General features: G+C 44.4%; 1 protein-coding gene across 4 annotated transcripts in view; it reads right to left on the bottom strand.

Annotated features, from left to right (window-relative positions):
• Nucleotides 1-14920, bottom strand: part of ARHGAP19 (Rho GTPase activating protein 19) — a 507107-nt gene that overhangs the window by 91685 nt on the left and 400502 nt on the right. For 2 of the 4 annotated variants that reach the window (XM_069611584.1, XM_069611585.1), the window contains exon 10: nt 1251-1361. The exons of the other annotated variants lie outside the window; for them this stretch is intronic. In XM_069611584.1, the coding sequence (XP_069467685.1) occupies nt 1251-1361 (111 nt within the window). The remainder of the gene's footprint in view (nt 1-1250; nt 1362-14920) is intronic. 4 annotated transcript variants of the gene reach the window in all.

The raw sequence follows: 14920 nt of genomic DNA, 5'->3' as shown, positions 1-14920 counted from the left end.
TTAGCACCTATTGGCGTGGGCCTATTCACTACCTTTCTCATGGGTGCTGTATTGCCACTTTGGACAACCTCCGACTTCTCCAGTTCTGCTGTTGCCCGACATGAAATGTAACTCCATGCGGTCTTGGTAACAAGCAGTTTTTGGAACACCCCCACATTTTGCAGGTACAGAGGTTTTGGTCAAGGAGAAATGTGCCTCAATGTTCAAAGTGAATGTTATGGCATTATTCAAACGAGCCCTTTGTAATTTCAACTCTTCCAGTCAATATAAAGGATTCATAATTATGCACAATATTCATGAACAAAAAGCAGTGGATTATTTAGGTATTCCCAGCCCAAACACATGTAGGGAAGCGGAAATCAAATGCAGAATTCGGGACAATCGCAAAAGGAAGATGAAAAGAAAAAAGTTAATGCCCAACGTGTGCCTCTAATGCATGCAAAACCCGAAGTGAAAGGTGAATGTACAAGTAATACAAACTGGCCCAGAAGAAAAGCAGGCAGAGCAATAAGGTCAGGGTAAAAGTACACAAATAGATTAACGTAAAAAGTGGAAATTGTACGAAGATTTGCAGGCAAGACAGAAAGCAAAGGAAGTAGAGACAAAGGTAAAAAAAAGTAGTGACATAAGCCAGCATCGAATTAGGAGCCAAATAAAAATGTTTGCTTAGCAATGAACATGGGCCTAAAAGAGAAAATTGAACAGCAAAGACACTGTAGCATTTGCAGGATTTGGTTCACTTGCACAAAACTAACAAGAGTAGCCAATTAGCACCACAGGCGTGAGCCGAAGCCAATCATCCCTGTCAAAGCCCCCAGGAACAAATGAGAGGTCTGCCGTAATAAAATTCTAAATAAAAGGAATTTTAAATGAGAATCATGTGAAAAATTCAGTATTAGCAATTGAAATGCCAATCGCCTCCAAATAGGCTAGATTCTCGAGTTAATACAGTAAGTTCCATCTGCAGATTTCCAGTGATTCCCCGCACCCATCAGCGTTGTGACCAAAGCACAACATCCCGATATATTCTTATAAGCCCAGATTTATATTCAAGGGAAAAAAGGAAGCTGAAACAAAGGCTGTGCTTCAATAAAGTAGAATTAAAACTTCTTTACGGGAGGTACTTTCAGTAATTTGAAAAAGATGTTCCAAAATCCATGCGGGATACCAAGGTAAATTCAAAGAGTGGGAATTTCCTGGAAAGAGCATGCATAAGAAATACCCATGTCCCAAAAAACACCATCACTTACTAAAAATATATTTTCTTTGAAACTTCCCTTCAGTTCTTGGGCTGCCAAAGATTCTGCAGATACAATTCGACTTCTCTTTTCCAAGATTACTGGATTACCTAAAACTTTGCGCTAATTTTAAAGAGAAAAATAAAGTTATAAATCAAGGCACATTTAAATCTGCAGCTCGTTCTTTTTGTGGATTTTTTTTTTTACTGAGGCACAATTCACAAGAAAGCAGTTCAGGCTCGTCTTATATTTGCTAATACATATTGGTGTCATTTTAGTGGATCATTACTGTAAATATAAGACAATTTATCATGTGCTACTAGTAGTGCATTTTTTGTAGTTAATATTAAGAAGTATAAGGAATGCATGCCTACTAGAGCAGGAGGCAGCAGTATTTTGCCTCGAAAATTTTAATTTCAAATTTGTTGACCAGGTCCATAGTAAATTATTGTTTTATGACTGAATGTCATCGATTCAGGGTTTAGCTGCAACCCAGAAGTGGCCAAGAACCTAATTCTTAGATATGTTCCAAGCGTACAGAACAGCTGCGATGCTGGCGTTCTAATCATGGAGATTAGGACTCGGTCTGATAAGAACCACACTGCTACAATTTCTTTATGTCCTGTATGAATACCATTAGTAAGCCTTTCAAGCTGAAAGTTACCAGCCTTGTATAAATGGCACTGGGCCTGCCACGAAAGGCAGTTTTCTCAAGCACACCAGCACGTCACGTCGAAGCAGAGGCCCTCCCATCGGCCATTCCACGCAGCATACACAAGAAACCACCATTTTGTGAATACATCAAGGCGGACGCATTCGTAGCTCTTACATGGAAAAGCAGCAGTGAAGATTGCTGATCAACCCTCACAAAGGGCCAACTCACAGCTATAATTGAAGCCATGAGCAGCGTACCGTACAATACACAGATTTGGGCATTCTAAGACTGATGCATCAGAATCACAATTTTAGGAGCATGGGCCAAATGGTCAGCCTGGTTAGCCAAGAAACGCACTTTCATAAATACAGGAATTGTGGAATGGAGCATATTAACTGCCCTTCCCCACCATCTCCAATTCAAAGTAAAGGTGAGGTGAATCTTCCTTTCAAACATTCCATGATGGAAAGGTTTCCCATTTCTTTTCAAAGGTGGAAGGCTTCCAGGAAAGCGGATGGAGTACAAGTTCTCAATCATGCCAAACTCATGTCCATAGCCCAGACATGATCTGGTGTTCCAAAACCTACAGGTGAAGCTACATCTTTCTGCATTTCCTCTTTGTGTAGGCATTTATTAAATCGGTTTTATACGTGCTCCGTGGGGTGCAGTTTTCCATCTTCAGGTTTTAGGTTTCAAGTTGTGTAGATCATGTTTACAGTCATTGAGTTACTTGACTGTCAAACCAATGAGTGTCATTTAATTCCCTTCCATCTCGCAAAGATGGGTAGTCACAGCCAGATATTTGCTTAGCTGCAATGGGTCCATCATTGGAAGACCCTGAATGTAAGAGTCATCAATGTGCAAACAATGTTACTGTGGATCTTACTGAAGTTGAAGCATGTCCATTGTGGAATTCACTGGCCCACTGAACGCACTATACATGACCCTCAAATAGTTAAGGTTGGTGCACGTCATTTTCACCAACTCTGACAGTAACTTGCAATCCAATGCACTTACCATACAATTATCTGGTGCTCACAGTTATCCAATTAGAGAAAAGGAAAGGAGCACAATCCTTAATTTTCTGAGAGAATCAGATGTCCTGCAGATCCTTTCATAGGTTTAATGCAAGTGTAAGACTGCACGAGGAAAAGGGTTATCTTTCCAAATGAAAACCTAACTAGGCAAAAGTGAAATGCTGACTGTGATACCATCTGAAGATAAAGTAGGCAAAAAGGAGACACTTTATGAATAAAATACCTACTACTCCACAAAAATATAAATAACTCAAATTACAATAGCCAACTAAGGCTGTGTTTTGCACAGAATATAATACAAATAAAATATATGTTCAAGAAGTAGACCACTACTACTGGGTTACGCCGATTATGGTCTACCTAGAATCCACTGTAAGAACAACGACTACAAGTGTCTAAGAGGAATGCAGGCGAAGCCAAGAATACTTATAACAGTCAACATTTACACAATGGAAAATAGCCCATCCCTTCATTGAGGCTCAAGTGCCCTTCCCATTGCATATAGAAACAGGATTAGGCTAATTGAAAGGTCCGAAATGTACCCAGTCACTTACAAAACCTGCTTCAAATCATCAAAAAAACGTTGTTACTTTCAGGAACAATAGCCCCATATCAATAAGGATTTTTGGTAGGTGTAGTATCGAAATAGCTCATCACTAAACAACTGGCATTTAAAAAGGAATCAGAGTAGGGGAAGACCAGTGTACCTTTCCCTGCCAGTCTTCCAGTCTTCAAACTCTGAAATTCGGAACTAGCTCTTCTGAATGGATTGCGGTACAAGGCTTTCATATTTGACAAAACGTTATAATTCTCGTTCTTCAAAAAAAAACTGTTAAGATGGCCCAGAAAAGCCCTGCATTACCCAGAGGATAATGAGTCAGTTAAAATCAGACTAAATAACGGAAGTAAGCAAAGTGCAAGGCAAAAGCCAGATTTATCATCATCAAGATAAAGCAGGGACAGAGGACAAGCATGGAACTATTGGCACTCTCATTGGTTACATTAAAAAAAAACAATGGTTTATATATTCAACATTTTTCATAACTGACATTATACTGTGATCTTAGCAAAATCTATGGTAACGGGCATTGATTAGTGGTGGTGATTACATATACATTCTATAGGGGTTAAATTTCAAATTGGTTAATGCTCCTCTGATGGCTTCTCCCGAGACCACCTCTACATTGATAAAGGTAAAAAGACAATTTCCGCAACATGTAATAGGCTGGCACCTTACTTCATGGATGGCGTAACATTGGGGATTATCTGTTGGCTTCTTACTAACCAGCCTTGGACAACTGACAGGTTGTCAAGACATGAGCCAGACCGGAGTAGGGGCAGGGAGGTCCACTGACTGATTTCATTTCAATGAAAAAAAATATACGATCCCTCATTCCTAGGCCATGAGCTAGGCTGATCTCTTTGTATTTGGGGATACGTGTAAAGAGTAAGGCAGGTGTCCTATCTGCGTTTGTTGCCAATAAATAGACAGTGGTCTTTAATTATGGGCCAGGTGTGATGGGATCCTGTTAGGAATTATTATTTCACCCAGAATTTATTGTGAGTTTAGCTAGTATTAGCTAATATTAATGCGGGTGTTATGGTTTCTCTTGCCACTGGGGCCACTCTTGAGATAGTCTTCATGGAGTCATTTGGCTTATACTTGTCCTGCATCAGGCTTACAAAGGTGGGTTGTACTCGTATAAAAACATTAATCTAGGAGTATCCTTTTTGCATACTGGAATTGCTATATTGTGCTTTCACTGCAACGTTCTGACCCTTCCTTAATCGCGGCAACCTTGGATGTGGTTGCCAGCTCTTGCTTGAGCTATGCACAGATCTTTTTTGTTCTCGCAAAGCCTTGAGGTCTTTGTCTATTTGAAAGCATGCTGCAGCTTCCATTTTGGAAAAGACGGCGGTCCATTTAACTTGCATTTCTATATCAGTAAGCTATATTCGTGTTAGTCTATGCTGCATTCAGCTTATACACGTTAGTATTCTTCATGTTTTATGGATGCTATGTTAATATTCTTCATATGTAAATGCATATATTACCTACTGTGCATTTTTTTCATAGTGAGTGCACATTTGCCTCCGGTCTAATGCATGCAAATGTATTGTTGCAAAGTTAATTGTACTGCTCTTGCCATGTTTAGCTGATATTGTGTCCATATCCTGCTGTACCTGCCTGGGATAAGGGCAGTATGGTTGCCTTAGTGAGTAAAGTTTCTCACCTGTGCAGTATTGTGCCAGGAGAGGGGCAGAACCTATGGAGGACGTATTTATCTGCCTCCGAAAGTTTTACCTTAGCTGCTAAATACTAATTAGCCCACCCGTAAATGTGTGCAGCATCCTTCTTGGTTAATGTTTATTTGCAGTATTATTCAATTGGATATGCGTTACATGGCAATGTAGTGTGCTGAACAAGTTAACAATAACCAACATTTCTTTCTTATCAACCAAGAGACAACACATATGAAATTTAATATGTTCCATCTGACCCTAAAACAGGCCATTAGAATAACATTGTATTGCAACAAAAGAATAAATACCAAGCTCAAAAACGAAGTCATGTGTACATTGGGTGTTCACGTCCTCTCTGATTCCGTACTGCAGTCACTTTTGAGCAGTTTGTGATTTAAACCTTCCCAAGTAACCCATGCATTAGTGATAAATCCTAATCATGAGGTGAAGAAACAACCATTGACTATGACTGGTTTTATGGTAGCCTCTTTATTATTTTAGTGGCTAGACTTGTGAGCTTTTTTTCTTAAAAAAAGATCAAGTGTTCAGATAAAACGAGACAACACAGAGAAACACCATGATTTTAACTTGACATAGCTTAGGTCAAAAACAGGTCAACAACTGTGTGTATATAAGCAAAGATAAAGATGAACAATGCAGAAAAAGTGCAATTCTTCTCAGGTCTGTACAAACAATATGCAATGATTCCTTGTAATTGTTATAATTGAACTAGAGGTGTACACACTATTACTTCATAGAGGTCACAATCTCATAGTTTCAATGCTGTGAAGTATTGTCTTCAGTTCCTGTTTTTTTCAATACATTCAAACAGACCGGTAAGGTTAAGAAAACACAAAGTCCTTTTTGATGTGAGGCATAGATATTATGCCCTAACCGGGTTATTGTGGATAGAGGCAATTATATTTGTCTATGTGACAATGGTTAGAAAATGTGGTCAGCTGTGGCTGATCCCTGACCAAGAGAGACTGGTCTTGCCATGTTTAGCTGAGATTGTGTCCATATCCTGCTGTACCTGCCTGGGATAAGGGCAGTATGGTTGCCTTATTGAGTAACGTTTCTCACCTGTGCAGTATTGTGCCAGGAGAGGGGCAGAACCTATGGAGGACGTATTGATCTGCCTCCCAAAGTTTTACCTTAGCTGCTAAATACTAACTAGCCCACCCGTAAATGTGTGCAGCATCCTTCTTGGTTAATGTTTATTTGCAGTATTATTCAATTGGATATGCGTTACATCGCAATGTAGTGTGCTGAAAAAGTTAATAACCAACATTTCTTTATCAACCAAGAGACAACACATATGAAATTGAATATGTTCCATCTGACCCTAAAACAGGCCATTAGAATAACACTGTTTTGCAATAAAAGAATAAATAACAAGCTCAAAAACGAAGTCATGGCTAAGACTATGTGACTGCTATCAAAGCAAATCTTTTCAGACTTATCCTTGAGTGCAATCTACCATTATTACTCCACTTAAAACAAGGGATTTCTATTGAGTTTTTGACATCTCGTGATCAACAAAAATGAAATCGGGACAATTCTGATATGTGAGTATTACAGCCTTGAAAGAAATCCAGTAGATTCTGAGAGCCCTAACACACTCATCGTTTGCATCTCAAAGTTATTTCATTTATTGTCTCATATAGGGGATAATACATGTCACAATCATCAACGGTACATCAGCCAAGCTGCATAGAAACACCCAAATAGCTGAAACTACCCTCCTGTGAGATGGAACCCTACAGAGAGCTAGTACAAAGCAGTCCGCAGAGCAGTCAGAGAGCCGGCGTGGGACCACCAGGAAGCACCGCAGAGTCTTGCACATAAACTGACCATATAGACCATGGGTCTGCAACCATTGGCTCTCCAGATGTTTTGGACTACAATTCCTGAGGCACTTGCCATTGACCATATTGGCAAGGGATGAAGGAAGTTGTAGTCCAAAACATCTGGAGAGCCAAAAGTTGCAGACCCCTGACCTACACCATCAGGATTGATAAAGGACCAAAACTTTTTACCCACCATGCCCCTTCTACCTCAATGTCACAAAACAGGAACACAAACTATGATTGTGGACTGGGTACGCCGAGCCGATGCGGAGAAGGTGGCGCGGCTTAGACTCAGTTTTAAAATATATTTGTGCATACACACATACCAGGGAGCGGAGAGCAGCCTGGATTGGTTAGTGAACAAATCCAAAAGCATGACGGGGTCATTAAGGGAGGAAATGAAAGCAGGGATTTACAGGCGAGGTCAGAGGTGGAGAGTGACCAAGAGACCAGCAAAAGGAAGGACTGCCGATTGTGGGGGAGATTGTTGGAGCAGCTCTGGTATTGGTGTAGGATTGAAAGGGGTTCTGCAAGTTGCGTGTATGTGTAGCATTTGAGTAGAGGTTGGTGTATGAAGTGGATGTGAAGTGTCTGGTACTGGGTGGAAGATCGGTGTCTTTGTAGTTGAAGGGAGGAGTGTAGCAGTGTAAAGGTGAGTAGTAGTGAGAAGGATAGTAGTGGCAAGAAGTATCAGAGTGAGAGTGCTGGTTACATCTAAGGGTGGAGGGCAGGGAGTAGGAAAATTGAAAATATTGGCGAAACAGATATGAAGGATGAAGTTGGACGGAGTGGTAAAAGTCTATGAAAAGAATTGGAACTATTAGAGGAGCAGAGGCAAGTGGGCACAACTGATCTAGCGTGATTACCACAGAGGCACTATCCACCTCCCATTAGAATACTAACCCTTTGTTATGTTAGGAAGTCCCTGAATTTAGGGAGATCACTCTACTATAATCGTGGATCGTAGAAAGTAGGGGTACCATTCAGTAGAACTAACCAGGGAATGCGCACAACGGGGTTAGCAAAGAGGTTCATGGGCAGACTAGAGAGGGGGCAGGCACTAGGACCACAAAATACAGTAAAACTCTTAACGATCTGCAAGACTGTTTTCTGTGACATAATCGAAAGCACAGCTCCTCATAGGATTGGGAAGTATTTTTCTAACAGTGGTCATTAATTGACATTTAAAATCCATACTGTGGTACACAAGGAATTTACACTATACTGAAATATGGATCACCTTATCTAGTTACAAATAACAGGCTATTCATGCATGTAGGATGAAGCATTTTGATTGCCCTATACACAGATTGCCAAATGGGGTTAAAGCATTTATGTGAATACTCTGCTTAATATAACATTTTTCTGAGATGCTTATAATGTCCCATGGCAAGCTTTATGCTTCAAATCAGCGGTTTCAAAACGTATACACTTCATAGAAAATGTTAAAACTTTTTCCATTTATTCCCCTCAAACTGGGAACTACAACTCCCTGTCTCCCATCCTTGTCCTGTAGTTCCATACACCACTTCCTCTCCTTTTCTGCTCTTTAGCAACGTTAAGTCACCTTTTGTCTGAAGAGCGCTTTAGTGCAATTGTATGGATGAGTTCATGTTGATCGATGATGTGTTTGATAGCTCAAGGTAAGGGAGCTAATGTCTAGACATGCGCAGAACGTATGTGGTTTATGCACCATGTTACTTTTCAGCTTAGCGTTAGGATCACGTTAAATGGAAGCCGATGAGCGAAAACATAACTACTCGATAACGAGCGCACAGGAGATTCAGTCCGAGTGTTGCAGATAGAGCTTAGCGGTGTCCACATGGGCTTCACGCTTGAGCTGTGAGAGCTCCTGTAGCCCAGAAGGAGCCAAGGGCTTCCGTGCATTCGTGACTGTGAGTCCTTTACAGAGAAGGAAGAGGACTGCAAAGCTCTCCTTCGCAGAACGCTCAGTGGAGAGTGTTGGATACTAAGTGAATGCGATCATGTTGATGCCCAGTGGAGTGTGTCAAATATTAATGTGAATGCGATCCAGTTGATGAAAGCAGCTCACTCTCCTAGAGATAACGACACGAAGCACACAGCAGTACACTGCAGGGGAGCTGAACTACATTTGGATACACAGCAACAGAGCAGTGTCGGAAAGATTGCAACACTTTCGTGCCAGGCTCCGGCACCCCTTAGAGGCACCCAGCCTGCCAGCTCGGGGTTAAGAAGGCACAACAGACAGACCACTCCAGTACACAGGTCTCAGATCGAGGAAGACTGATGGAGTGTGGGCAGCCAGGAGCAGGAGACTGAAAGCTGGCAGACTCATTAGCGCACGCAGTAGCACAAGGGGTTAAGCCCTTACAAGACCGGCTTGAAGCGCTAGAAGCCCTGTTTGGGAATGGCAAAGAGCAAAAGAGCTTGCCCAGACGCACACTGATATAAAAGGTGCAAGAACAAGGGAGTAAAGTGGGTCAGCAGAGGAAACACTCTTCGACTCCCACAATCCAGGCAATAGGTGGGGAAAGAAGTACCCCTGAGTTGCAAGACGCATTTGAGAAGTTGAAAGAGTCCTTCATGCAGAATTCGACAGTGCCGCACCCACCAGAGAAAGAGAACATGGGAGAACCTGACACAAACACATCCGTAGTGATGAGAGCCGGCTGTCAAAGAGACCCAACCCTGTGAGGGGAGGAAGAAGCGGAGGAAAGAGAACACCACCGGCGAGGACAATCTAGAGTTGACCGACATGTTTGACCCCGATGAGGACGACACAGGTTAAGAATGAGATCAGAGTGCCTGCGACCCGATTTAACCAGGAAAGTGGCAGAGACCTGAGGATAACCTTCATAACAAAGGCATCCAGGGATGTTCGTAAGGGAATGGACAGATCACGGAAGAACTGTCAAGAGAAAGTCCTGGATCTAGCAGGGCATATTGCGAAGATCATGGACCTAGCCGAGGGGTCCAAAGATACTGGAGAGCCAGCCGACATCCTGGGGAACTGGGCACAAAGAGCTTTTGCCTGCTGGGAAAGGCTATCTACACCCTGTCGTCAGAGTGAAGGAGAGGCCTGCTGTTATAAATGGACAGCAAGCTAGGCAATCTCACAACATACGAGGCGGGAGAAGGCACCCAAGGCCTCTTGATCGGAGAGGCATTTGCAAAACAAATGAGTAAGTTCGTGGGGATGCACACGGCCCTGCAGTAGGCCCAATCGGTCATAAGGAAAATCTTCCCCAACAGTTTCTGCAGAGACCATTCGCTACAGATGTCACACAGCCAGTCATCACAAGTCTCACCGTCAACCTCAGAGAACCCGAAACTGGGAGTCCAGGCAACAGGACTATTTCTTCCCGCATGAGTGAGACCCAATCGAGGTCGTAGAGGGAGAGGGTACTCCAGATATCCATCCGCACAATGAGGTGGGAGTGCAAATGGGGTACTACCCGCCAGTGGGGGGGGTGAGGGGGGGAGTGGAGGACCGCAAAGTGTATGAGCGCATGATCAAGCGATGCCTGGGTCTTCGAGACCGCAACTGGGTTTAGGCTACACTTCATCGGGGAGCCCAAGCAAGCGCAGGCTGGGTCAAGATTGTGCATCCTCCAAGAGGAGCTCACGCAGCTCAGGCGCAAGGGAGCAATAGAGCCAGAGACTTTAGGGAGAGCAACATTTATCAGCAATATGTTCCTGCTTCACAGGAAGGAGAAGGTCAGGACAGTTATAAATCTGAAGGGCCTCAATGGCTGGATTACCTACATGCACTTCAAGAGGGAGGGAGGGCATCCACCTCCTCAGGGACATCCTCAGGAATGGGGATTGGCTGGCGAGGATAGACCTGAAGGATGCGTACCTTACAGTGTCAGTAGCACCAGAGGACCATCCCTTGCTGTGCTTCATGTGGGGAGGCAGAGCACGGCAATACAAGCTACCATTCAGCCTCTCCTCAGCCCTGTGGACGTTTACCAATCCCATGAAACCCGCAGCAGTTGGGACCAGGGGGAGAGGGGTATATGAATGGTAATTTACCTCAACAACATCTAGCTGCGCACAAAGTGGCGTCACAGGGGCAGGTCCAATGGCTGCAGAGTCTAATAGAGTCACTATGGTTCCTCATCAATCGGGTGAAATCAGAGTTGGCTCCTGCAAGGAGGATGGTCTTCCTAGGTTTTGAGGTGTATACCAGGAAAGCGACGCTGGAGCTCCCAGCAAAGAAAACGAAAGACCAAGAAGGAGCTCATGGTAGGTCTCAAACAGGAGATGTCGCTGAGGAGACTAGCAAGGATAGTAGGACTAGAGTCCTCCATCCGAGTCATATTTGCAGGCCCCTTAACATTACAGGGAGATACAGAGAATGAAGATAAAGCACTTGCAACAGGGCTTGAGGCATCACCAGCTGGTTCCCCTAGACCATGAGATCAGAACCGAGGTCAGCTGGTGGCTCTAGAACATGGAGGCATGGAATTGCAGAGCCATCTTCTGGGACATTCTAGATCTGATCACAGAGTCAGACGCCAGGTGTTGTGTAAGATTTTCATATCAACGATAAATCTTCTTGACCTGTGTCAATGCCAGAACTTTTGCTTTGACTAGTAACTATTTTACCTTGTCCCTAGATGAAGGGGGATCCTTTTCCCCCTCTCACCTGGTATTTTACTCTTTTTATGGGTGACCTTTGTATGTCTCTCCATAGTGTGAAGTTGGAGTTTGTTTCCTATAACTTTTGGGATTAGGCTGGGTTTCCCCTTTGGTGTTCCCTGTTAATTTCTCTTTAACGTACTTGGGTGAACTACAGTTCCCAAGTAGTAAAGATGGATTTTCATCCCCCTTTACATTTTATAGTGAGCCAGCACACCCCACCTTATTTGGAGTGCTGGGGTGACACAACGTATCCCCTTTCTTACTTACCTTTAACATTTTTATTACAATACCAAGTTTGCTTGAATGGCTGGTGGGAGTGGTTTTACCTTTATGACGTATTCATTTTTACTCACAAATTGTTAATTGAGCCTCGGTAATGCACAGCAGGTCCACCATTTTTCTAAAATGATGGACTTCTTTTTTCACCATTTCTTGCTTGCAGTTTGAGGTGTTCCCCAGCCATTCTAGGTGGGAATGACCTCAGTGGCAGTTTTGTCCTCGGCGGGAATCCTTTGCATTCCCGCCCAAGGCTCAAGAGAAGGTAGGAAGAGAGGGAAGAGTGCAGAACTCTGCAGCCCTTTGTCTTTCACCTTACCTGAAAGAAGCTCAGTCTCAATGGTGGGCTGGCTGTGCCGATTGGACAGGCAGACCGAACCATTCTGTAATGCAGGGAGAGATTTCAGAAGTCGTGGTATAGTTCCCGTTAAATATTCCGAACCTGGAAGCTGCTGACAAGTCGACCACGGGAGCTGAAACCAAAGAGGAAGATGCAGAAACAATAGCTGTAGCGATTTCCATAGACCGGAAAGCCTGTTGTGTAACCGGTGCCTGCTGTAACCCTTCCTTTCAATCGATCTGGGGATCCCGAAGAGGACAACCCTGACACAGAGCCTCTTAAGATCCACTAGACGAGAGAAGACCTGACTTTTGAGCCATCCCACATCGTGCTGCGACCTTGTGGGGCTGCAATACCCCAATACCCTTGGACCTCGAGCCATTGAGCAGTGCATGGTCTTCTGAATCAAGCAGAAACTCTGGCGGCCTCCTCCTGGCTCTCCGGAGACACAATTTAAGTCCTTGAAGTCCTCTCACCAGAGTGCTGGACCAAATTAGAGAGGAGAATCCAAAGAGCGATATTCAGTCTGCTCCTAAAAAGGGTGTCAAAACCATAGAGCTGCATCCAGCTGTGAACAAACTCTTGCCTGGAGCCTGCCCAGTTGATCCAGGCTGTAAAATCCCTTCCAGTTTCCTGTCTTTAGTCTTCATGACAAGGAATTAATAAACTGTTTTTTTGGCTGCAGATCCTGAAGTCTTCCTGCTGCAACTCCTCTTCTGTGCCTAGGCACTGTGTTGGCTGAGGTATTTACTTGCCTTAAACCAGTGTGAACTACCTACTTGTTTTGAAGAAACTTCCACAGGAACACTTTCTGCAACTGAACACAATTGCACCCTGCCTACAGCTGGCACTTAGACCACTAGGGTCCCTTGTCTGCCTCTGACAGAACTCCTGCAATAGACTAGGGAAGGACTGGATAAGAAAATGATTGTCTTGAAAAATATAACAAGTGTTTAAAAGTGACTTACTTGTGAAAGAGTTGGTTGGCAACTGCACCTAAGAGTGAGCAGTTACACAAGTTCTTAGTTGCCTTGAATGTGTTCTGCGATTCTCAAAAGTATATGTAAGGCACAGTCACTGCACTGACACTTTTCCCTGAGGGCTACAATCCTAGGCCCGCTCGGTCTGGTGGTGGAGTGGCTGAGCTTCCTTGAATGGGTTTCTGCCTCCATCATCCACACTCAAACTTACTCTTCCTTTGAAAGCCAAGTATGCAAGCGGTCTCGCCTACTTTCTCTCTTACTATTGCTACCATCTACAGCACCTCCCTACCCCCACCCGTACAACGTCCCTCTTCCTCTCAGAATGCGCCGACCTGTGCTCTCTTTTTGCCTCCTCCACCAAACTTATCTTCCTTGGGGACTTCACTATCCATCTCAACTCTCCCGATGTACCTTTTCTGCAACCTCTGCAACATTCTTTCCCTCACTATCCTCCCCTCTAGCTCAATCCACTCTGTTGGACACACCTTGGATGCTCTCATCTCAACAGACATCCCTCTCGCCAAGTCGCTCTCGTGGTCTGACCACTCTCTCCTCCCAACTTGATCTCCCAAGTCTGACGCCTCCGCCTGCACCGCTAGTCTACTTCGGTCATTCGACTGATGAAGCATTTGCCTCTTCTTTCATCCCTCCTCCGCCCCCTCATTAGACTATCCTTCGGTCTCTGTTCTAGCTAACCTCCATATCTAACACCATATCTAACACCATGGCCAATCTTTCCCCCCCATGAGGATCTGCAGGAAGCCTACCTCCAAATTCAACACTTGGTATGACTCTGACATGGCCGCTTTGAAAAGCAAGTGCAAAGCTAAAGAGTGGAAGTGGCAGGCATCTAGTTCATCCTCTCACAAACTGGCCTGCCACCTACTCCAAAGGCAATACCGTCCCTCCATCTGCTCCAAGAATATGGCTCATGTCCAAGCCTGCATCTCCGGAGCCACCAATAACGCGGCTCAACTCTTTAAAATTTGCAAGGAACTCGCCAATCCTACCGCAGTCTCCTTCTCCCTCCCAAGCCCTCTGCTCCCCACTGGCCGCCCACTGTCTTCTCCGCCATCTGCTCCCTCCCCCCACCGCACCCCACCCCGTCTCTTGACTCCCTTAGCCTCCCTGTCCTCTCCACCCCCGATACTCTCCTCTTTCTCTCCCACTGCACCCAATGAGATCTCTATGAAAGTCTCCTCTAAACAAGTGCTCCCCTGCTCCTCCAAAACCATCAAGGACAATATCGCTTCTCTCAATCCAACGTTGGCTGACCTCTGCAACCACTAATTTGCCACTGGCTCCTTCCCTCCACCCCATAAGCACTCTCTTGTACATCCCTCCTAAAAAAGCCATCTGATGAACCTTCTTGCCCAGGTAACTATCGCCCTATTACCCCTTCTTTGGGCATACTCATTGAGAAGCTGCTAATCCCCCAACTGATCCTTGTGAGAAACCTGGTGGTGCTCCCATGCCTGAGCCCCGGCGATGGTTTGGTCAGATGGCCAGAGTGGCCATCGGGTCTTGACTTCAATCCTGGAGGCCGACAAATGAGGGTGGACCATCTGGGTGAGGGGTTTTCGGGGATTAAATATGAAGGACTGACAGGCAAGTCATGGTACCACCCTTTCGCTGAAACCAACCTCCCATACATTCCCTCTACCGTCA

Source organism: Ambystoma mexicanum, chromosome 8 (genome assembly GCF_040938575.1).
Source record: "Ambystoma mexicanum isolate Mex_15411 chromosome 8, UKY_AmexF1_1, whole genome shotgun sequence".
NCBI classification, from domain to species: Eukaryota; Metazoa; Chordata; class Amphibia; order Caudata; family Ambystomatidae; genus Ambystoma; species Ambystoma mexicanum.
The sequence above is the reverse complement of the archived record's forward strand: the minus strand, read 5'-3'. Positions and strand labels throughout refer to the sequence as shown.